Source organism: Drosophila santomea, chromosome 3L (assembly GCF_016746245.2).
Source record: "Drosophila santomea strain STO CAGO 1482 chromosome 3L, Prin_Dsan_1.1, whole genome shotgun sequence".
NCBI lineage: Eukaryota > Metazoa > Arthropoda > Insecta > Diptera > Drosophilidae > Drosophila > Drosophila santomea.
This window is the reverse complement of record NC_053018.2, coordinates 20541913-20566156: the sequence shown is the minus strand read 5'-3', so window position 1 is coordinate 20566156 and position 24244 is coordinate 20541913. Positions and strand designations below refer to the sequence as shown.

Below are 24244 nucleotides of genomic sequence, written 5' to 3'. Positions count from 1 at the left end.
ATATTCTATTATCTTGCTTTAAACTAATTTATTTATTTCTTCTTGCTTGCCTTGGCCAACTTTTGAGCCATATACTTTTTTCTCAGTTTTTGAAGCTTGTTTGAGCTGCCGAACCATTTATTGAACTTTTCCATTAGCTAAAATTAATTTCCGTTAAATGAAAGTGTAATGTATTAAGTAAGCATATACCTTCTCCTCTGGAGGCAAAATTGGAGGTTCATTCTTGCTGAGGAAATATTCCAGGAACTCGTTTGGATCCAATGCCTCATTCTTAAGTCGCATTTTACGGTCGATGCTCAAGGTCTGCTTTACATTATCAGCAATGTCGCCAGAGTTGTACGCCTGCATTACTCGTGCCAGTGCGGAGTAGGCGTACTCCTTCATATCATCTGGGGCGTTCTCGGTCATCATTTCTAGCCACAGCAGGAAGCTAGTTCCGTAATCGCACTTTGGTATAAGCAGGACTTTTTGAAACGCTCTCTTGATGCCTCCATTGGCCGCCCAGGGCATGTTACTCGTGCCGACGAGTACAATTTTGTCATTTTTCTTTAGTGGTTTCAAGATCTTGCTAGATATTGAGGTACCCAAAAGTCGGGGGTTTATCTCTACTGCCTCAGGTGGAATCTTTTTCCAGAACAGTCTATGAGCTTCTTCGACGTACATTATGGTGGGCTGAAAGGCCTTAGCCACTTTTAGGATAACATGTAGGAAATATTTCAAGTCATTGGCATATTTGTAGGTCTTCTCGGGACTCAAGTTCATAAAAACTGCATCTGGGGATACAGAGGGTTTGAGCGCACGAAAACGATTTTAAACAAAATTTGGGTATACTTAATTCTGATGCAATGATTTGGCACAACAACCTCTTTCCGCTATTTAGGGGTCCAATTAGTAAAAGAGACTTCGGTTTCGGAACATCGAATTCGCCCATTCCGAGCATTGACTCTTGAATAACCATTTTAATATCACCCTTCGCTGGACCCAATGTACTGAATTTTAAGCCGATATTACATTTAGTCAAGGGTTAGTAGCCTTAAACAAATAACCACATACGTTAGTCCATCTTCATCTCTAGTGTCGTCTGCCACAAAATTAAAGTCCGCTATAAACTCATCGAAGTCCCTATGAGCAATATCCTCTATTATGCCGGCATCTTTAAGCTCTCGGTACAAGGATTCCAGTGTCCTATCGCCTGTCATGTCCTTGGCCTTCTTCTTCCTCTTATTCTTCTTCTTTTTTGGATACTTTACCTTGAGGGCCTTATACTTTTCATTGCTATCCTTCGCCAGGGCCTCCCGCAGCAACTCATATTCCACTCTACAAATTGAATAGATATAATAATATAATTAATATGGGAAAAATATTATTTTACCTCATGTACTCGTCGACCAAGCCCCTCACTTCCTGATGTATCTTTGCCAGTTCGTCGTCTGTAACCCAATCCCTGATGGGATCATGATTCTTATTAAGATATTCATCAACATTTCTCCAGTCCTTGGCATATTTCTGCATTGTTTGTTCAATGTTTTCTAAAATCAAAGGATGTATTTGGAGACATTGAATCATTCCTTATTTAGTCAAACTATTTACCAATTTGCTTGCTTGCTGTTAGCTCGTAGCCAATATCGATGATTCCCGCGTCTCTTAATTTTTTTCGACGTTTAGCTTCCTTTATTTTCAACTGTTTAAGTTTTTCCTTCTTTTTCCTTTTTTCCTTCTTCTCCTTATCGCGAAGCTTCTTTTTCTCGGCTTTTGAAAGCGGTTTCTTACCAAGACTTTCCTGAAATTCCATTGGGGTCATGGTTTCGTCAATGACAACTAATACCGTTCCCTGCTTTACAGGATCGGGATAAGGATGAAAATTTCCAGTCGCATCGTAACTGCAAAGTAAGAGTTATACCTTGTGCCTCTCATCTAAATCAACTCACAATTCCTTGAACCAAGCTCGGATATGATCGGATATATCTTCCATCATCCATGGACTTCGGACTTGCAGAAGTCTGGTGCGCTCATCGTTGATCAAGTTAATGAAGTCTTCATCCAGCTTCTTTTTTAGCATCTCGTTTTTGTACATTTCCATAATAGAATTTTCCTTAAAATTTGGTCGCTTCAGTTTCCTAATTTTCTTCATACCATACAGTTCCTTCTTAAACCTCTTCCGTATTTTAACTATTTTCCGCGTCCTGTAACCACGCCACCAGCTTTGGATTTTACAAGCAGCACAGTTTCGTATTGCATCTAAGTCTTCTTCATCTAGAAAAGATTTTAAAACCAAAGGAGCCATGTCTCCTGTTTGGAAAGAAACGTAATATAATTACCATCTAGTGCGATATCCGCTGCATCATCCTTTTTAAGAAGGTTTTCGCAGGACTCATCCGCTTTCAAGAAGTCAGCTGAAAAAATAGTCCTCTTCACGGGTATACTCATTGCCTGATCAGGTTTAAAGGTGAATTTGTAATTGATTTTCTTTCTTTGATGGACCTTGAGGAACTTTTTCTTGTCGTACTTAATGTTGGACTTGTAAACCCGAGCGCGGCGTGCCCTTTCGTGAGCTTGAATAAGCTTCACGGCCTCACTGATCGGTTCCCAGTCCTGTGCTGCTTTCTCCTCCTTTTCTACATCGTTCATGTACAATCGGTTGTCGGCTATAATATTTTGAATGTCCAATGGGCGACGGTACAGAAATTGGGGTGATCTCCATATGACCAAGTCCCGCGGGGTTAGCTTCCTGGCGATCAACGCCCTATCTATATATATGTACTCGCTCATTTCCAAATCTTTTAACTCTTCCTTGAGTTGCATTAGCTGTTGAGTGGCATTCTCCACCAAAACGCGGACCAATGCCCGCTTTTGCACTTGGAAAGTGTTGTGGTATATAAAACTCAACTTATCGACCAGCTCCACATACAACACATAGAGCTCTGCGAATATTTTAAACGATACTGCTTTGTCCTCTGGAGGCTGAATCTTTTTCAGGCGGTTCTGCTTTTTGATAAGCTGTCCAATTTCCTTGCGCGTGGAGACCCAAAATTTATGGTTAAGATCGAATGACATTTTGGATTTTTGCCTTTTGTGTGCCTTGGTAAATAAAAAAAATTTTTGCGGTGTTAAGAATATAGTTTGTATTTATTTGCTTCTGTACACTTAATAAAAATAAGTCGATTACCTTATTATTCAAGGGCTACTTAGTACCAATATAGATTTTGATTTCATATAAATTTATCACTTTATTTCACTTAAGATACGATAATCAGGGAATCCGGAAGGGAACAACCACTGCCTCTTTGTGGTCGATTTGTATGTGCGAAACACTGATGTGTGCTTTCTCGGTAAAGAGTTTCATCTAAAAATATTCGGAATATATATTATTAGTCCGAATGATCTACTTTTTTTCCTTTTCATAATTACTTGAGCAGTGTCTTCTGGATAAGTTGGCTTAGATAGATAGAACTGATGGCTTGGAACATCTTTAAGAAGGCCTGTAATTTAGTTTAATGTTAGTCATCATTTTTCTTCCAACGCACTAATAGTGCAAACCTTTTGGCGCGATACTGGAGTGCTGACCATTGTTCCACTGCTGATGCAAGCGCTGCGAGTACAATCTTATTCTATCGGCGTACTCCTGGTGCTCCAAGCTGTGGCAGTCCATGGCTCCAACGTTTATCATGTTTCTGAAGAGCAAAGGAGTGTGTGAGCAGATATGCTGGTTTTGACAAAAAGTAGGGGAAATATAGATAAGCAATGATCAAGGCTCTGTTGCTGTTGCATTGGTTATCCCGACCATTAGTGTTCTCTTTATACTCGGGAACAACCATACTACATACTGGATCCAGGCATCGCTTACGCCATAACTATACTACTGAATATACTATTCATTTGCTGCATAATGCTAGCATCCCATTCAATCCAAATCCATATGCTTTGAATAAAGGGGACCCTATCAAATACGTACATCGCAGTATTCTGCACCAGTCTGGAGAGGGCGTTTTGGTCGTCCTTCTTGGGAAGGGAGTGGGCGTAGTCGTTGCTGAGGCCATCGGAATTGCTCCTCCGAAGGGCAGGACTATGGTTCACGGGATCCACTAGAAGGTGTGTCCGCTCGTTCGGCTCGTTGGGCTGCGGATAAAACGCATTATGTATCCGGTCAGTTGTGGGGAATAGGGGCCTTTGTGAATTACCTGGGCACCCGGGTCCTCGGTGCATTGCCAGCAGTTGCAGATCGAGGCAAAGTAGCTCCAAACAGAGTGCACATAGTCCATTCTAAATGCAATTGTTCAGTTGTTCTGTATTTTTTTATGCAAGTTTTTCTAGAGATGGAACTATGCATATTCGATAACATCGGTACCAGAGTACCAGACTGCTTAAAACAGATGTAGACAGCAGTTGCCACTTCGTGTTAGAACTTGCGTGTTATCGATTACTTCGGGTACCGCGCCAAGAATTACAATTATAGTCGGAAATCAAACAGATTATTGTTTATAATATGATGAATATTACTTTATAAATATGAATGAATATTTCTAATAATGTATAGGATTGGAGAGTTATTTTAAATTTATTGTTAAATAGTTATTTTTGTTGTTTTGGCAATAAAATGTTATAAAATATATAAAATTAGTACATTATTTATTTATTATTGAGATTTTGAAATCGATTATGTTATTATACCCGTTACTCGTAGATTAAAAGGGTATACTAGTTCGTTGAAAAGTATGTAACAGGCAGAAGGAAGCGTTTCCGACAACATATAGTATATTTATTCATGATCATGGTCGATCTGACCATGTCCGTCCGTATGAACGTTGAGATCTCACGCCCACCGTAACGCCCACAAACCGCTCACAGCTGCCACGGCCACACTTTCGAAAAATGTTTTGATATTTTTCATTTTTCTATTAGTATTGTAAATTTGTATCGATCTGCAAAAAAACTTTTTACCACGCCCACCCTAACGCCCACAACTCCCACGCCCCAACTTTTCAAAAACGTTTAGATATTTTTCATTTTTCTATTAGTACATATTGTAAATTTCTATCAATCTGCCAAAAAAAAGGTTTTACCACGCCCAGTCTAACGCCCACAAACCGCCAAAAACTGTCAGTGCTGAAATTTCTCCTACGCACTTCCACTAGCTGAGTAACGGGTATCAAATAGTCGGGGAATTTTCTTGTTTTTAAGTATGACATTTCTTTTTAATTTGAAATATATTTTTTGCTGTTTTACGAAGCCCGTTATATGACATTTTCCCCAAGAGCCAGCCCATGAAAATAAGTACATTCTTGATTGATGAAGATGTCACAATTTCAGCCAACGGAAGATGCTTATCTCGGCGCTTCCTTCGTGCCAATCAAATGAATTGGGCCGCACATTTTTAATTGTGTCGCTCGCGCCGAAAGGACAAAGGATGCGGAGTACACCAGCCCCTCGTAAGGAACGGAACGCCCTTAAATCAACGACGCGGTTAACCATGATGGCGAAAGCAGCGAGGCGGAAACGCAAATTCATTGCCGAGGCTGCTAGACGTGGGAGCATGTGTGGCAGTGCTGTCAGATTTCTCGTTCCCTTCTGCAAGAAAAAATCTAAAAAATTAGTAAACTTAATAACATTTCTAGTTTCACATCTTCTTTAAGGCCTGATGAAATTTTATGTCAAAGTAAACACTGAATTTAGATGTATTACACTGATAAACATTTTAAAACTTTCTTTGGCCGTTAAAAACCTAACCAATTTGTAAAAATTTATTGAATTTTCCCTTTGGTTAGTTCTATTGTTTTAGCCGCCTAAGTGAATTTATTCTGTTATTCTGTCTCCTGGCAGCACTGATGTGAGCCCCGACATCAACTCCTCATCCTGATACTTTGCACCACCTCCAGTCCTGCCACCAGACCCATCTACTGCGCCAGACGCACTCTCACACTTGCTGGCAACTTGTAACTTCATTTTGCCCCGCTTTTGTTTCCGTTACCTGGCAGCGGAAGCCGGGCCAGAAATTTCATAACTGCCACAAGGAGCAGCTTCACTTCAAATTCAATTATACTGCGCCTGCAAACGGCCCCAAAGGATATCGATCAGTACATCTAAGGAGGTGCATATGTCTGTGGCTTGCCGTCCGGGAACAGGCACCTTACATCGTCATTTTGCGATACGCTATCAAAGAGATTTGCTCTCGTGCATGCTGGGGAAAGAAAATGTCGATTTGGGATTTATCTACACAGCTCATTAGCTGAGTGAGTTCATTGTTTTTAAATTTGTAATGAAATTTGTAACCGTGATTTGCTACCGTGATTTAATTGGAAATATTTTTCATGACCATTGTTTTTATATACAAATTTCTGGGAGTGCTACTCCATGTATTAAACAAAAAAGGATATATAAAATGAGCAATAAATTCGTATACCTTATTGTAAAGAGCATTTAATATTCCACTTGTGCGTACCCTAAGTTCTGTATTTATTTAATTTGATGGCTTGGCAAGTTTAATTTCTGCTAGCTCAATTGGTCTGGATGGGCGTGGCTCTGCGGCACTGTAGGCGAAAAACCTCAACCACATTAACGACTTAATGAACACCCGCGAAGCAGTTTGCCACTTGATTGCCCACGGGGTGGCACCAGTCCTGGCTGATTGGATTCTGCTGGTGTTTTATCTAGGGCTTCCGACTTTCAGCCCTAGTGCCCTGGGTCCAGGTTTAGGATCCTCCGGCTCATTGTTGCATCGACAAAGAAACGTAGTTTACATAGAATAACTGCGGATTATCGGGGCCACTCCCCCAAACCAAGCCATTCGTTCTTGGTATGCAAAGCAGAAGGCATCCGGATGCCACATAGTCCTCCGTCTACCTTCACTTCGCCGGATAAACAGTGCGGCGCAAACTTACAGCGGGGAGAGCAACACTTTTATGCACAGCACTTTGCATTTTTCCCAGACGGACACGTCTGCACACTGCACCGTAAAAATTCTGTGCATATTCTTGATTTAAATGAATACTCGAAAAGGGATTTTTACTCTATTTATCTACTATTTATACCTAGGAAACGGATTAATACCTATATTTGCAATTTAAGCTTATGCTGACCTCATAATGTCGCGTCTAACTTTCTTTCTGTGTAAGTTGTGCATCCCACAACTCCAGTAACTTTTGCCCCAGATTGTTGGTGTTGACTTGGTTAGCTGTTGGCCCGCCGGCGAGCCTTTGCATCTGGCCATAAACGTCGAGCGAGGCGATAAAGTTGAACCTGATTATGCAGCTTTATTTGAGGTAAACGATCAACTTGGAATGGCCCAGAAAAAAGAAACCAAACGACTGCTGCAGTCATTAAAGAATATAATGATATATATATGTACTCGTACTCGTGTAAATACGAGTATATAACGATTTAAAATATACAAATACAAATATATGTATACAAATATGATTCTAGCCAACCGCATAAGCTCGTATATAGTTCCCTCTACCCTTAAAAATGTCACAAATTCGTGCTAAACTCATAAACATGCTGCAGTATCGGTTTTAAGCTGCAGTTGAACTGCGACAAAGGCATTTGAAATGCAATTCAATTTCCTTTTTGGCTAACTCGCGTCCTCGACGGTCGCTCCAGATGCTTTCGATGTAGTTATCGCCGTATTTGCTGGCCTTAATTTTACAGAATCGATTCGCCAGCAATCTGTTCTCTTTCTGCTCGACATTTCACTTAGCTTGGCTTAATTCTCGGTTGACACGGCTGGATTATTTTGGCTACTACTGACTGCAGTTATTTCCGACTTCGCTGGCAAATCGAGTTTTTCCAAACGACGTTCCGCACGTGGGCAGGTGGCAGTTTTTCACCTGCCGACCATTGGCAAATATGGTAAATACTGTTTACCCAGGGCTGGGAGTAAACTGCAGCATCGGATTACTCACAGAGCAGTTGATGGGGGAAAATAGTGAGCTGCAAAATGCTTAATTAATTCAGATTGGCGAAGTTGAAGGCAGCACAATGGTTACCTAGGCATCCATTATTAGGGATTTGCACAGAAAAGTACAATCAGATGTACAATATGGAAATAATAATGTTAGATAGTAATAGCATTAGATGAAATTGCGAGCAAACTGATATTTTCAATATTAATTTAATCAAAATGAACTAACTTCTAGAGACCTTGAGTTTCCCAAACTAATTTTATTTATATTAGGAGGAGAGGGGATAATCGTTTGCACTCACATTCGGGGAATAGAATTAGTATGTCATACCTAACGTAAAACAAAAAGTGCAGCCGCAAATAAGTTCTAATAGCTGTGGGTTCACCTCAAACCAAAAGAACCAGATCAAATCGTTTAAAAACTGTAAAAGTAGCAAAGAACTTAGCCCCTAACTCGGCCAAGTATTCAGATTTATCCAGTGATAGGGAAACCACGTGTAAGTTTTTAAACAAATTGCGAACTGTTTGTTTCCCTTACTGCTTCTTTTCTCGGGCAGGTGAAAAGTAATTGAACTTGATGCCAAACTTTGGCCATCAAACAAGCCCACAGCTGTTGTTGGTCGTCTTTTCATCTGATTCGATCCGATCCTATCCTATCCTATCCTATCCCTCGGTGTCGTCACACGCTTCGTTTGCGCTTTGATGTATGCTATGATTTGTTTTATTGCCCGCCCCTCGATTTCCCTATCGCCGACTTTTTTGGGGGGGGATTTTTGGGCAAAACTTTGTCGGAGAAAGTTTTCCGACACCCCGCCCACCCACGGGCATTATCTCAGCCGGCGGTTTGTCCGGTCTGTTTGTTCAGTCTGCCGCAAATTATTTGAATTTACCTCCGCCCGACCCACTTGAGTTCCCGCCGATTAATCTTTGGGGGCATCTGTTTGTTTTCAGTTTGAAAATAGATATTCTGGCACTTACAGGCTTTTATAGTTTGGTCTGATAATGTGTCCGGACTTTCTGTTTGCCTTACTTTTCGATTTGAGTCCTTAGCCCCGTGGTCAAATCAAGGCTGTGTGCTGTTGGTTTTGTTTCCCGGGGTGGAGTTTACACCAAAGTGCAAAACTTTCAATTGCAATAGGATTGAAGCGCTATCATGCGGAAATATCTTTGAACAGATACAAGTGTATAGGGTGTAAGTTATGAAACAAAAGTTCGAAGGCTCATATAGTTACAGTTGCCTGTGATCCTGCATTTATAAGGAACTGTGTTTTAAATGTCTTATTATAAGTACTCAGTCGGTGAATTATATTACTAATATGATCCAATTGAATACTAAATAGTATTAGCTTAATTGTAAACTATTTAATTGAGTGTTACTAAATAGTATTAGCTTTATTGTAAATTATTTAATTGAGTGATATTATTGAGTGTCATATACATGATTTCATCTTATCTTGTTGAAATAACGATTACATTGCACCAGATTTTCTTTGTAAACTGGAAACACACCTCTCAGTAACTGGTGTGGAATAAATGGACCTTTAATTCGCCTAATGTGTCTGTCTCCTCGTCAAATCTTAGCAATAGGTGCTCCATAACAGCTCTCCTGCGGCTTGGCTTTCACATCACGTCCTTCGGACCAGGTGATTAGGGCCATCAGCGGCTGGGGGCCAAGAAGACTGGGTTCGGCGTGGAGCCACCACAGGACACCTTTCTGAGTCCGCTGTGTTTGCAGAGTGCCCTTCAATATTTGAAGATTCCGGACGGCGATGGGCGGGGCATTGTAAAGGAAGTCCGCCCCGAATTCAATGGAAATTCCGCGTCCGGCTCAGAATTGTGGGCATGGCGTTGGTAGGCAACCATGTAAATGCAATTTCCGTTTGGTGCAACCGGAATTTCGTGCGCGTCCCGTGCCACCCACCTGTTTTGATGGACTGACTGCCTGACAGCCCCGATGTTCCGAAAGGGAGCTCCTCTACATGGTCGCTGAAATGCTTGACGTTCTGTTTACTGACCCAGCAGCAGATCCTCATTTTGGCCGCACACAATAGAGAAAATTGTTTAATATTTTCCATTGCGAGATATCTGATTGCCGATTAGTTAAAAGCTTGAGCATTTCTGTGAAAAAAATTCATATGTTAAGCGTTTAAAAGATGATATAAAAGCTCGCTTTAAAAAATAAATTTAATTTGTTAATATAGAGCTAGTCAAAATATTTGTATTTAAATTTGTTTTAAGCCTTCGTACATAATTTCGCATTTATATTATTTTATTTATAGTATGTTTCATAATTTCTTACACTTTGTCTATACTTTGTGTAATTATAAACTTTAAGCATCCGTGTTGTTCGCGTAACTAATGCATCATAGCCGCCTTGTAAAAGTTGTAAGTGATTTCAGTGATGTCTTCGAAGCTCTTTGATGGCGCCCTTAACTTCTGGCAAGTGCAGCATTATTGCAGCGCTCAGCCACGCCCCTCAGGCTTCCGCCCCTCTGGAGACCACCCATCGCCCCCTCCTTGCGCCCCGCCACTGGCCATTTCACTTTATTGCTTTCTGTATATTGATGCTTCATATGGCTGCGTGCCCTTGCGATCTCATTTTATGCGAATTTATTTTTATGGACCGTTGCAACGCGCTGGCTGAGTCTTTTCTGTTGTGTGCTGAATATGTTTTATAATAATTTTATGAGCATTTATGCGACGCCATCGTTTTATTTGCCGTAACCAGAGATTGAATTGCAGTGGGAAATGCAATTCAATCTGTGTGGGGTGCGAGATATTGAAATGTTTGGTTCCGGACTTCCATTGTTGCTTCCATTGTTACGTAGCCAAATACTCTAGCTGGAAAACCTGTGCTGTAATCAATTTCGAATAATTCGAGTTCAGAGCCGGAGGGAAATGTCCGAAAATGACGCTTTAATTAAGTGCAATACAAGCTTCGTGGAGCTCATATTTGTATTAGCTAAGTAAACGAAGTGCAAATCCCTTGCAAATTTCTTTCTCTTTCGCCCAAATCCTGTGAATTCTGTGGAATCGAATTTGCACCTTTACACTGAATTTGAGAGTTGCCTGGAAATAGAGTTGTACAACCGCTGTCTTTTATTAAAGAACTAAATCCACTGAGATTTAGGTTGAACTTTAACCTTCAGCGACAAGGGATTTGCATACGTGTCTTTTCAAATTGTGCTCTATGGAAATAATTTTGAAAATGTCCTTTGCCGCCCCACCACATGGCAATAAGCAATTATAACAAGAGAGAACGCTATAGTCGAGTTCCCCGACTATCTGATACCCGTTACTCAGCTAGTAGAAGTGCGAAGGAGAGTCTTCAACACTGACAGTTTTTGGCGGTTTGTGGGCGTTAGAGTGGGCGTGGCAAAAAGTTTTTTGGCAAATCGATAGAAATTTAGAAGACTAATACAAAAATGAAAAAATATCTAAACATTTTTCAAAAGTGTGGGCGTGGCAGTTTTGGGCGGTTTGTGGGCGTTAGAGTGGGCGTGGTAACATGAATCGACAAACTTGCGCTGCTTCTATGTCTCTGGAGTCTGTATGCTTAATCTCAACTTTCTAGCTTTTGTAGTTCCTGAGATCTCGACGTTCATACGGACGGACAGACGGACAGACGGACAGACGGACGGACAGACGGACGGACAGACGGACATGGCCAGATCGACTCGGCTATTGATCCTGATCATGAATATATATACTTTATATGGTCGGAAACGCTTACTTCTGCCTGTTACATACTTTTCAACGAATCTAGTATACCCTTTTACTCTACGAGTAACGGGTATAAAAATATGAAAGCTCCATCCACTTGTACAGAAGTAATTTGTCTTGCAATTAACTGCCGGGGAAGGAAGTCTTTTGGGGTGGCAGAGTCGGCTCCTCTCAACTCTGAATTGCGGTGGTGGAGCTCACACACCTGGAAAACCCAGGATCTTGGGGCTGCCATGGAGACGGAAGTGCGGAAACTCACGTGCGGTGACAATTTAGATGAATACATGTGTACTTAAAATAATTATTTCTATAAAAAAGCCAAAGAATATATGTGTGTAATTCTGTCTCAACCACTTTCTAAAAACTTGGCGAGCTTTTATAATTTAGAAATAAATCGAAGTAATAATTTTTATAAAAAGGGGAGATTCTGTTTTAATACCTCTTTGTAAAATCTTTGCACTCTACGATATTGATTTCTTTTGAACTTAATTTTATCAGCTTACATATTTGTGAAGATTGTGTGATAATCAAACACTTTCTTTTAAAACGACTTTAATCTTTAACGCAGCTAAGTATCCGCTGTATCAGCTGCTTTCGCAATTTATTTATTTCGGTATTTATTGAAGAGGGTGTTCTATCCTCAGTCGCAAAGCTAAATGAAATAAAAGCCGTGCTACCGCTTACTGCCTTGACAACTTCGAACATATATTAATGACTGGCAGTGCATCTCGACTGAGTCCTGCGACTTCGCAGATGGGTTCACCTTGTATTGTTCGCCTTGCGGGTGCTTGAGCTTCAGAAGTCGACGCGACATGGCTCGACACTCGAGCGGAAGGCAGATGGGGAAAGGGGAGGCGAATGGTGGGGGGTGGACTGAATGCAAACATCAGCAAACAATGCACAATTCCAGAGGCGACGGCAACAAGAAAACCGGGCTAAGGAAAGAAATGCACTTGGGGACAAGAAATTAATGCTGCGCATTCAGTTCATTTTAAATAATAAGCAGACTTGTCACTGTGATTTCGATTCCTATATAGATATGGATATTTTTTGGAATTCCTTTGCCACTGATTTTTTAAAATTGAGTTTAATAGAGTTTGCTATGTATATATAAATTTTAGTGTGTAATCACAGTTTTCAAATTCACTGAGCAGTTGAGAAAAGCACTTACAATGAAAAGCGCGAGTCATCTTCGTTGGGTCGTGCTCCCCTGAACTAAACTACCAATTCGCTACACTCCAGGTTGTCCTGACAATGTCCTGACAATGGCCAATGTATTGGCATTTAAAGAGGACTCCATCCGGGCTAATGCTTCCGGAGGAGGGCAGCAATGGCGTGGTGTCCTTTTATTGCCCACTTCCTGCAGTTTGCCAGTCGCATCCGATTGTTGGGCTCCATTGCAATCTGCAATCATATTACAAGCCACATTTAATTTAATTTCTTGCGGAAATATAAAAGAAATCAAAGTCAAACGAAACATGGCTAGTGACCAAAGCGTGGTTAAGGCGTCCCCATTTTCTGGTCAACTTTTCGGCTTCATTTTGGTTCTTTAATGGGGCGGAAACGAGTATCCGTGCCGACATTGCAGTCAGCATGATGAACTCACTCTGAATGGAGTTTATCTCCAGACTTTGAGTGAGTTTTGTGACGCATGCGCTAGATTTGACTCCATTTTTGGGCAATTGTTTGAAAATTGTTGAGAGTTTTCTTGGCTGACAAACCTGTTGCATGTTTCTTTGTTCAACATTTTGTTTAAAATAAAGAACTTATACTATTTGTTGTGTCCCTGCGTAAAAAGAATGCGGTCTCTTATTGTTTGGCTCGGGTTGGACAATTGCAAGAGATTTTGTTTGATGAGCTCTCTAGCCAAGGGCCATAGCTTGGACGAAGATGGAATCTTACTCTGGCCGCCCACTTAGATTTATTTTCCTTTTTCCCTGGCTTTTCCAGGGAAATCGCTTTGCTCAAGTGGCTATCTGCCTGGGGCCTTGGAACTTGTTGCTTTGATCAGCTTTCGGCCTAAAGTGAAATTCCAACTTCTCAATTTATTTTGCACTTCTTTGCCACAGACTTTTCTCAGTGGTCACTGCCTTTGTGGCTAATATGGCTTTAATTCAATAATTCAATACTGCAACTGCAGACGATAGTAATATTGCACAGCACATCATGCTGATCAAAAAAAAGAGACAGGGAAAATTCGTATTAAATTTTTAAAGCGATGTATTCGTTTAATTTATAGCGAAATTGTCTACGAATTTTTATGAATCTGTTTTTAAATAGTAAAAAATCAAATAAAAACTTATAATCTGTTTGGAGTGTTGTATATAAAAGTTCGTATCAACCCCTTATTAGAACCATATAAAATGCAAACAAATCATTTTTTCAGCAATTAAGTATTTATAAATACGCACAACAAAGTTTCGCTTGGTGAGTTGTACCTTAAAAACTTTTCAATAAAAGTATTACATTTAATTGACAATTATTAATTTAAAAGGACAAAAAAATGTAAAGTATTCACTGTAAAAAAGGGAAATTTTCATTTGGTTTAAGACGTCGCGTCAGATTGCAGTTTTATATTCAATGCAAATCCGAAAAAAAAGGTTATTTTGCTGTGGACAAAATACAAATATTTAGCCGGATGGTGACCCGTTTTTATAGCCTTTGGCATTGCTCTGGACCAATTTTTATTCAAATTTGCTTGTTTTTAATTGTTTTTGCCGATCTGCACGCGCATCAACATAAAATCGAACCACAGAAAGGACAATAGTTCGGGGGACTATTATATCGCCATCGCCACACATAATAATTGTTGCCATCGAGAGCTTTTTGTAATGAAGTGGAAAACAGTCCCGCGGCACTGTGGAAATTCAGACAGAGCACAGGCCGAGCACGAACAAAGCGAGCCATTTAATTTGCATTGCATTACCGTGTGGAGGACCCTCCAGGACCTCGTCCTGCTGAGGTCCTTGCCATCGATAGGTGCAATTATACTTGCTGGAAGCTGGCACGTGCAGCTGGCGGCAATTATCGCAGGCTTTGGCTGATTAAAATGGGATTGCCATGGATGAGCCCGCCGACCAGGATCTGATTCCATCTCCCGGAGAGTCCCAATCTGGGTGCATCCTTTGTCAGCCCCACAGCTGCATAATTATGGTAAAAAGATACTTAATTTCCCACAGTCCCAAACATTATTAATTCTTTATTATTACATTTTGGGAAAAGAAGCTGGGGCGTGGGATATTTGTGAGGCATTCGTAAAATGTACAAGGTGAGGTTTCAAATAAAGAATGGCTGGGAAACACTGCGTCACTCATGATGGTCAAAAGAACTTTTATATACTCTTCAAAATACAAAGCATATTCAAGGTACAATACCTGTTAATTGGTTCATTGGAACGGTTTTTAGACTCCAAAACTACTATCGAATACAAAAGATAAACCTATTTGTTATTGTTTTCAATATAATACGAGTATAATGCATACTTTAGTATTCTGTAGTAGTATAGTGTTAAGAAACATTTTGCTATTCTATTTCAAACACCTTTTAGAAAAGGGCATTCATCCTTCGGTGTGGCTTTCAGCGGTAGTTTGGCAGCTTAATTAAGCCAACTTCGCAGCTGAGGTGCATGACGACCTGCATTCCGGCATTTTCTTTCCTTTAAACAATTTTCCTCCGGCCACTCCCAGTTCTCTTGTTTGTGGGACTGCTCAACTTTGGTCGGACGCACGTCAAAGTCAGGGGGAATTGAAACAAGGACCCAGATGGCCGACAGGAAGGGAGGGGAAAGGTGGAATGGCTCTGCAGCAGAAGCACAAGTTCCTCCAGTTTCCTCTTCTGCAGGCTCGTCTTTGTTTTCATTGCCAGACTGAGGGCACTCGGCGACTCCTTCTGTTGCCAGTCAGTGGTGACAACTAAAGTAGTTCACGGAGCAGCTGAATAATTGGTTAAAATGTCAATAAAAAATATATATGTAAATAGAAATAGTAGCTATAATTCCATAATATAGTAATTGAACTCCTGGGAGCAAAATGTTGGGCTTGGTAAAATAAATAAAAAAAAGAATCAGACTATATTCCAATTTATAAAAGCTCCACATACATATAGATGCAAAACTTAAATTTCTAAACAAAATTTGTCTAAAACTAATGCGAATATTATGGACACTAATCAAGTTTTTGAACCTATTTTTTTTATAACCAATTATGCATTTTGAATAGAAAGTTAGAAGTGGATAGCAAAGTGGACACTGTTGTAGGAGACTGTGGTTGCTGTTGATGTTGTTTGTCACGTGCCAGTTGCACACACACACACACACACACACACAAGATCAGCACACGTACACACTAGCGCACACACCTCAGATAATGGTGCTGTCAGAAGCGCATTGAACAACATCAATCATACGCACTGGTGTACGCTCCGTATGTCGCGTCCTCAACATGCGAGTGACGTGCCTCAAGGCGCGCCTTTCACTCCAATCTCTTTGGACCTGGATCCGAATCCGGAGACCCTAGTGGGGTTCGCTTTGGAGGGTCGGCTATTTCTGACCATTTGCCTGTTGCCACTTTGTTTTTTCCTCTGTTTTGATTAATGGCATACAGGGTGACCTTGATTTCAGTGGAACCACGCCCATCGCACGCTCCGTAGAGTAGTGACGTTAATTACTTATTCTCCGGGTGAGCATGTGACAAACTTACTGGAGTTCTTTCTGCTCCAAGTGAGCTGGTGTTTATGCGAAGATAATCTGCCAAATCAGTCCTAGATTTTTCCTTGAGTTTTAGCACAGAGAAAATGAGGTTGCTCGAATTTATTTCTCATATCATACATGAAGCCACCATACATATGGTACTAAAAGCCTGCTGATTCTTCTGTGCGAGTATAACTAAGTTATTCTTTATGTCTTTCATTTATAAGCCACATATATCTCAAAGAAGTATGTCCCGAAATCAGCGTACCACAAACATGGGAAAAGAATGGCCTGCCTTAATTAATGCAATACTTGAGTCTAAATAATTGATGCATGCGATGGGTCCTCGTAGAATCCCTTCTCCTCTGACACCTCGACTTGTTTGTCCAGCCGGGGGAGGTGGCGCTCACTTTCATCAAGTTAATAAGTCCACGTAAGCTGATAGCCATCATCAGGTGTGTGGGCTGGGCCTCTGGGCACTATCCCGGCAAATTGCGTCGACGTTTCTAATAATAACTGTGCGCACTTTCTAATTGCTTGCTGAAAGGACAGAACGGACGGCTAAGGACACTGACAACCAAGCAAATAGCCACATTATCGCAATTCGGACACGTCAACACGGCCGATGGCCAGTGAGCCAGTAGGCTAGTGGGATGTGACAAAGGCACAAACAAACAAATTATGTTGCTAATTATCAACGAGAACACGAACGCCGCTGTGAAAGGAAGGTCGGAGTGAAAGTGGGAAACATAATCGTATCTTTAGAACACACTCTCGATTTAAGAGCTGAACTTAAAAACAAGCTGAGCAAATAGTACTCACACATCCTGAACAGCAAGTTGACTTGTACAAGAAATCTATTTATTTATCTTTTAAAATCAAGGAAGTGGAGGAATTATAGAATTAAATAAATAAAAGCAACTCGAATTCCTAATATAATATAATGTATTAAATGAATAGAAACCGACTAACTGAAACGAATTTTCTTAAGTATAGATTGAAATCATTTTACATTTTATTTGTAATTTAATTTGTACACTTTGGCAGATTGTGTATAGAAGTAATACAACATGTCCAGTAATCTTTAATTGCACAGTTCGAATTTCGAAATGACAATCTGTAGAATGGACTACTTTTCTGAGGCCACTTCCCTCATAAGGACTTTTTGGAGCTATCATTCTTCCTCCATTCTGATCTGGTCCGGCCATTGTAATTAGAAATCCGTGGCATTTGCTGCCGGGGAGCCAAAAGGACCTGATTTATGGGTTGATGTGCCAGGACGAGGAAGGCGTGTTTAATATCCCGTCATTTGATTACTCAATACTGCGAGCTGAGGAAGGAGCAGTCAAGTGGCCCGTACGGCTCACCACTTCCTGCTGTCTTGTTAGGACGCCTCACCTCACCCTGCCCCGCATCACATAGCATCGCATCGCATCGCATCCCGCCTACTAATTGAGTAATTTATGCGTGTTTGTCGTTACGCATCCGCCACCGTGGCCCAGCAAGGACTCTTTACATTTCTGTCTTGGAGCGAAAGCCAAGCGAAAGCCATTTAAGCCCGCCGGCGCGTTATCTATGCCGAATGCCGACGACGTTTTCACCAGTCAGCTGGATATTGTGTGCACACGGCATAAATAGCCGTGAAATCCTCGATGGTGCCAAAGAATTGGAGTCTTGAAATGGGATAGAGCTGCTTAATTAAAGGCGATGGTTTACATTTAAATGAAATAAATATTTTAAAATTTGATAATCATAAATCTCCAAAAAACCTACTTTTGTCAAATTTTAAAATGTAAAAATCAAATGTAAATAAAAAAAATATATGTAAATAAATAAATAATAATAAAAATAAAGTATAATTTTCTTAAAATATGTAAATTACTTTCAGCAATTTTTAAAAAACCATATCAACTCATTAACAAAAATATATATTTTCTTCGAAAGCTTCGTTTCAATTGTTTTTCTCAGTGTGCCGTATTTGCTCGGTCATAGCCACTTTCTCTGAGAACGGCACATCACATCGTTTGTGTGTCGCAGCCAATTCATAAAACGTGACAGGAAATGCAAAACGATGCCACAGCGTCTACCTTGATTGAAAAAGGCAAAAGCGACGGGCTCGAGTGGTTGGGCCAAAGTTAGAGGCCTGCTAAATTAATTTGACATTTCTTGCGGCGGGTATCCGGCGAAGGGGATTCCCCTCGGGCACAGATTCCCGGCCGTGATTTATGCGAAAAGAGTTCAGCCGGAGAAGGCCAGGATGATTCGCAGCCAGGGATATTTCACACTCTTCGAGCTGATTAGCCCGAGGACTTTAAGCCAGCCGGGGATTTCCTGATTTGTCGCTTACCCAGAATTTAAATATAAATTTGAAGTTGAAGCTCTGCGCCGCTGGCTGAAAACTCAATTTACATTGTAAATATAGTTGTTCAAAAACCGTGATATATTTATTATTTACTGCTTTTATGTGCTGCTCACAGTTTAATGCACATTTATAACTGCCCACTTTTATCGGCTGTCCATTAAATTAATTAAATGTATCCCTTTTTGCAGATATTTTTTATTATGTTCTATAACACTTTTTCTGACGCCCATTGTAATTTATTGCGTTCACTTTGAGTGAGTTGTTATTTTTATTCTTTGAAAAACTCTTTCAGTGGGATGGTTGACAAAAAAAAACATTATTAAAGCTAAGAGGTATTTAAAATTATTAAAAGGTTAACGAATTATAAATTGTGAAGCCAACCATTAGTTTTAATCCATGTATAACCTTTTCAAATCAGTGTTTATTTAATATCGAGGTATTAGTCATGTTTTGGAAATTATAAGAGCAATTCAAATATATTTCAACTAGTGGAAAATGTATATTCATAGCAAGGGCTGGTTGATCTTGAGAAATGTCTTCGGCGGTCGAGTATCCTGTAATTTAACAAAAAAGTGCAATTTACGAGGGGCTGTGTCAAAGTACTGTACTATTTGCCTTTTGGTCCTTAGGAACAAGGGCCAAGTTGCTAGGACTGAGTCATTGAGCTCCAAAGGGTATCTTTATTGTTCAATTGCTGTCTTTGTCATTTTCCTTTTCCAATGCATTGACTATAAAATTCAAATTCGATGCTTTAGGGGTGGAGAAAAAATATCAATAAATTTGCCATCCTTTTGTGATGTTGTATGCAAAACTTTCAGTATCCTGTCGGTAATGTCTTGTCCAGCAGTTGGCTTATTTTTCTGCTGCATCAGCATATTATTTTTTCGATTTGTGTAGGTTTGTTTAGGTCTCCTTTTTGCTTAACCATTTGCTAAACTTTTGTGAAATGCTTTATAACACACTTTTAATGAATTTTACTGCCCTTATAAATGCAGAACGACAAAGTTGTCAACGCTGAGAAAACTGAATTTGTCACGACAAAGTTCGTTGTTTTTTCTAGAAAAAACTGTGTGAATATTTACTTCTCCAAACTTTTTATAAGCCTTACCACGACTGTGTTTTTGGTAATTTTTCGCCGGCCAAATGCTTCATGGCATGCTAATGACGAGATTTTTAGAGTTTTTATTGGAAGACAAGGACGCAATTAATTTTATGGCAAGCTCCGAAATAAAGCAAGTTTAATTCAAGTCATTTGTGAGGATTGAAATTGTCGGTAAGAAAAAGGCCTTGGGCTCTTGAAAAACGGCCCACATACACCGGAGTGGAATAAAAAGGGTTATATTACTTTTATGTTATCCTTCACTCCTCTGTTGTGATGTTTTTCATTAGGGAGTGATTCTTTTGTTTTCTTGTTGTCATCTCGCTGACAAATTGTTTTGGTCAGGTAATGTCCTTCGTCTTTTTTCTAGAGGAATTCTGAGGAATTTCGATATTCGGGTAATTAGTTCGTTAGCTAGAACTGGAGTCGCAAAATATATGACGCGATACAAAGCCTAATTGTCCATATTCGTTATTCAATGTAATAGAAATATTGTAATTCAGTTTCGGTTCTATAGGAAGCAAATAGTTTACAAGCTATACCAAACACCCCAAGGGGAAAAAACCTCGCACAGCGTAGGCATCACTAACAGCTTACTGCCTAAGCTCAACTTCCTAGTTTTTATAGTTTCCGAAAGCACAGCGTTCATACGGACGGACGGACGGATGTACGGACGGACAGATCACCTCGGGAGGAAGTGGTCCTGACCAAAAATGCATATACAGTATAGAGTCATATACACTTCCATCTGCCTGTTGCGTACTTTTCTCATTTTTAGTCTACGAGATATAATAATGAATGGGTTTAATAATGAAAACGATGTTTCAGCGGTAGCTTGTTATTTCAGATTATTATATAGTTTGAGCATCGCATAAATTCGCATAAATATTTACAATCACAAATTGGAATTGGTGCCTCAGTCAGCAGCAGCAAGCCATATTTCTAAAAATATGCCCTTTTGGGAACCTATTCCGCTTCCTCATTTTGATTTGGAAATTTGTTTGAATAGGGATTGGATTGCCAACCTGTGTCGCTCTGAATCTCTCCCTTCCCACGGCTAAAAAGCAATTTGCAGTTACTAAAATCAAATTGCAATCAATCATTCGAAATGCAAAATACACACACGAAGGTGCTTAATCAACAGACGGTGTTGGTGTATAGCGTGGAAAAATTATTTGGTCATTTCCTAGAAAGTGGAGTCTGGGTGATTGAGGGAAAAGTGTGCCTCTACCATGAACGTGGAACGTGAAACAGGTGGAGTTTCCAATGATGGTTGTATAATGAACGCACGCTCATCGAGATCGATACACAACGGACAAATTGTAGTTATCTATCGCTTTTCTCCTTAACAACGTTTTTTTAAATTATGAAAAAAAAGTAGTTTGAACATTATAAATATAATTAAAAATTGTCGGTAAGTTTCCTTCAATATCTAAGTCGGTTTTAAATCCCCGTAACCTTAAATCTGTCAATTTATGATACCCTGTGTATAAAATCTCTTCGGCACACATTTTAATGTCCTTTTCCGTCCTAAGGTCTTTAAAAGTCCTTACCAGCTGCCAATAATAATTGGAATCACCTTGGAAATGGCAGGACGGAAATGAAATTCGATTTGTTGACAATGTTTCATTTTTATATGTTATTTTGCGGTGTGGGCACATGGAACCTTCAACTTTGAACAAAGACGTTTTCAATTTAAGTTCTTTTGGCTGGCAAATATTTCATTCATTCTTGGAAAACATTTTGAGCTTGTTAAAATGTTATCAGCACTTAGACGGCCAGGCCAAACCAGTTCCCCATCCAAAACACAGTACTTAGAGGGCAAATATTTGTTTGCAATTTAAATACGCCTTAAGCGACTTGTCAAGAACCGGGTCCAGATCCCAGAACCCAGATTTCAGACTAAAAATTCCAGATTCCAGACTCATTTGCATAGCTGACAAAACTCATGAGCACACACCCCATTTCAAAGTAAAGCCATAAATCCACAGCACATGTTAGGATCTGCGAACTGAAAATCAAACGGCTTAGGTGGCAAAAATGAAGTATAACCCGAATAGGTTGTAAATGTGACTTGTGTTATTTTAGGTATTAGTTCTGTAAATTGTAAATTGACTCTAACTAAGATACAGTTTGTATGAAAGTAAAGTAACATATAATAAACTTGAAGTTGGTACAATGTGTCCAGCTAAATCTTACCTTCATCGAACCTTGATAAAAAGTGCTTAAGCTCACGTTGTCCTGATCAGGTTTACTCAGCCGTTCTCCAATCTATTCCATGATTCAGAAGCAACTGGTTGTGCTTTGCAGCCAAGTGACGTGCCTCGGGGCAATCAAATTGAAATTTATCGGTTGACCTTATTTGGCCCCTTATTTATGCCGCAGGTCGAAGGACAGGACGTGTGCGAACGTAAGGGTACGGGTATTTAATGCTGTCCGACATCTTTACACAACTCCAATGGGCCAGGGCCACAAGCCCAAGACAAAGACAAATACAAAGACAAAGACAAAGGATGGCGATAGCTATGGCAAGGCAAGGCAATGGCCACATGTCCCGTACCGCGCACTCCACGGCAATTTTTTCAATCTCCACTAATTTATGTCAATTTGGATATTTATGTGCCGCACTGCGGTCGCAGCCGAAACTCCATTAGCCCCACACTCCACCGACCGGGTCGAAAGTTGGGGGACAGCGGGAAGTGTTTTCCGCGCTGCGCCACATGCTGCGTAATTACAATTTGTTATCGCTTTAATTTAATATTGACGCATGTCCCATGCCATAAAGCAAGCCAGACCGCTATATATACATATATATATACGTATGTATATGGGCATGGAAGTCCTTGATTCTTGGGGGAAATGTGAGTATCCAAAAACCACATGACAGACAATTTAGTACAACAAACAGCCCACACAAGTGCAATTATCAGGCTCTGAAGCATCCGAGCTTGCAAGAGAGTTAGGTGAAAATACTAAACATTTCAGAAATGTGGGATTTTAAATGTATAAAAATTTTATGAATTTGTATCTAAACGGAAATGAAATAGTAACAAATACTGCACTTCTTTGCAATCGCAAATGATAGTTTAATTACCAGTTACCACCAGATTTTTATATACAAAGGTTCTTCATGTCTGGAGTTGCTCAATATTTAAATATATAAGGCTGTAGGTGCCTGAGGAATTTTTGATTGCAGCTGACTGGATTCACATATAAGCACTTTAAATTTGCATTTATAATGGCTCTAGAGGATTAGACGCCAATTAAGGGGCACGTGTTCCGAATGCCGAGTGCACCAGCCTGTCTCACTAATTGGTAGAGGAAAGTCTTCGAATGAAGTGTGCCCCGATGTAATATGCAATGGCTTAACAACATTTCGATGTCTATGGCGATATTGAAATGTTGTGCTCTTGTTCGCCTGGCAATTAAGTGCAAGCTGCCATCCGGACAAGGCCTCTTGACGATTGCAGGCGTCTAAACACCCAACTCCCACCACCCACATCCCATTTGCCGCCCATATTGAATGTTAAGCCACAGCCAACGGCTCGGCAATATTAGCGGTATATGACAAACAGCCAGGACTCAGCCAACAAAGCCCCACGCTCATGTGGTGTTTGCCACACCAGCAAACACACTACTGCGATATCAGTTGGAGTCGTACTCCTTCCAGGAGTGTCGAGGAGCCACTGCCCGAAAATTTGTCAACAAAATTAACGATACTGCGTCCTTTTGGCCATTAGTAGGAAGCATGGAAAATGTGCGATTTAAGTTTGTATATTTCGGCACATACTCGTATACTTAACTGCAAGTTAGGGGCTTATACTCGAATGTATATCTTAACAGTCACACATAAAATCCCTTAAACTTCCACCACCTCATTGAACTTTAAAGCTCCCAATGAAAGAGAATGACCGATTGAACTGAATACCCACAAAAAAGGATCTATTTAACTTTCAGTTTACATTCATAGAATTTTGTGAATATGCTTTCGCCAGTGTAATTATCTCTCCCCCAAGCACAATGTGATGTGCTTTCGTTGGCGTTTAATTTTAATTACTTCACGTGTACGGGACATATGAACACAAGGCAAGTGTTAGACGTTGCGGGAACGCTTTTGAAGGTGAAGCAATTGAGTTCTCGATTCGGTTTTGCGGTTGTGACAGCAAGCGATTATGATTGTACAAACGGAGCAGGGCTTTCCAAGTCATTGGGAGGGAAAATTAGGGTCTTACATCGGCTGCGGATGAGCAGGCGGAATCCTTTGACTTGCACCAAAGCCAAGGAGATAGGACACAGACCATAAAGATTAGTTGTGAACAGTCTTTTAAAGTAAGAGGTTGGGGAGAATTCTTATTCTTGGATCCATTTAATTCACATTATTATTCATATCGCTACTGAAATTTTCAACGGAAGAAAATAAACTTAATTTATAGTAAACTTTAATTGCAGCTCCGGACAAAACGGAAATTTCCATTG

General features: G+C 40.2%; 2 protein-coding genes across 2 annotated transcripts; both read right to left on the bottom strand.

Moving 5' to 3' along the window:
* Positions 1-8: 8 nt before the first annotated feature.
* On the bottom strand, positions 9-3105 carry LOC120449616 (dynein regulatory complex protein 11). Its single transcript, XM_039632195.2, has 8 exons — positions 2319-3105; positions 1929-2253; positions 1591-1880; positions 1373-1529; positions 1054-1317; positions 832-989; positions 190-773; positions 9-137 (listed from the first exon to the last, which is right to left on the bottom strand). Exons 1-8 carry the CDS (start codon positions 3052-3054, stop codon positions 33-35), a joined length of 2619 nt encoding a protein of 872 aa, XP_039488129.1. The 5' UTR covers positions 3055-3105; the 3' UTR covers positions 9-32.
* A 96-nt stretch (positions 3106-3201) lies between these two features.
* Positions 3202-4338, bottom strand: LOC120449629. The gene is made up of 5 exons (XM_039632217.1): positions 4179-4338; positions 3953-4116; positions 3538-3671; positions 3409-3479; positions 3202-3343 (listed from the first exon to the last, which is right to left on the bottom strand). Exons 1-5 carry the CDS (start codon positions 4257-4259, stop codon positions 3251-3253), a joined length of 543 nt encoding a protein of 180 aa, XP_039488151.1. The 5' UTR covers positions 4260-4338; the 3' UTR covers positions 3202-3250.
* Between the last annotated feature and the right edge of the window lie 19906 nt (positions 4339-24244).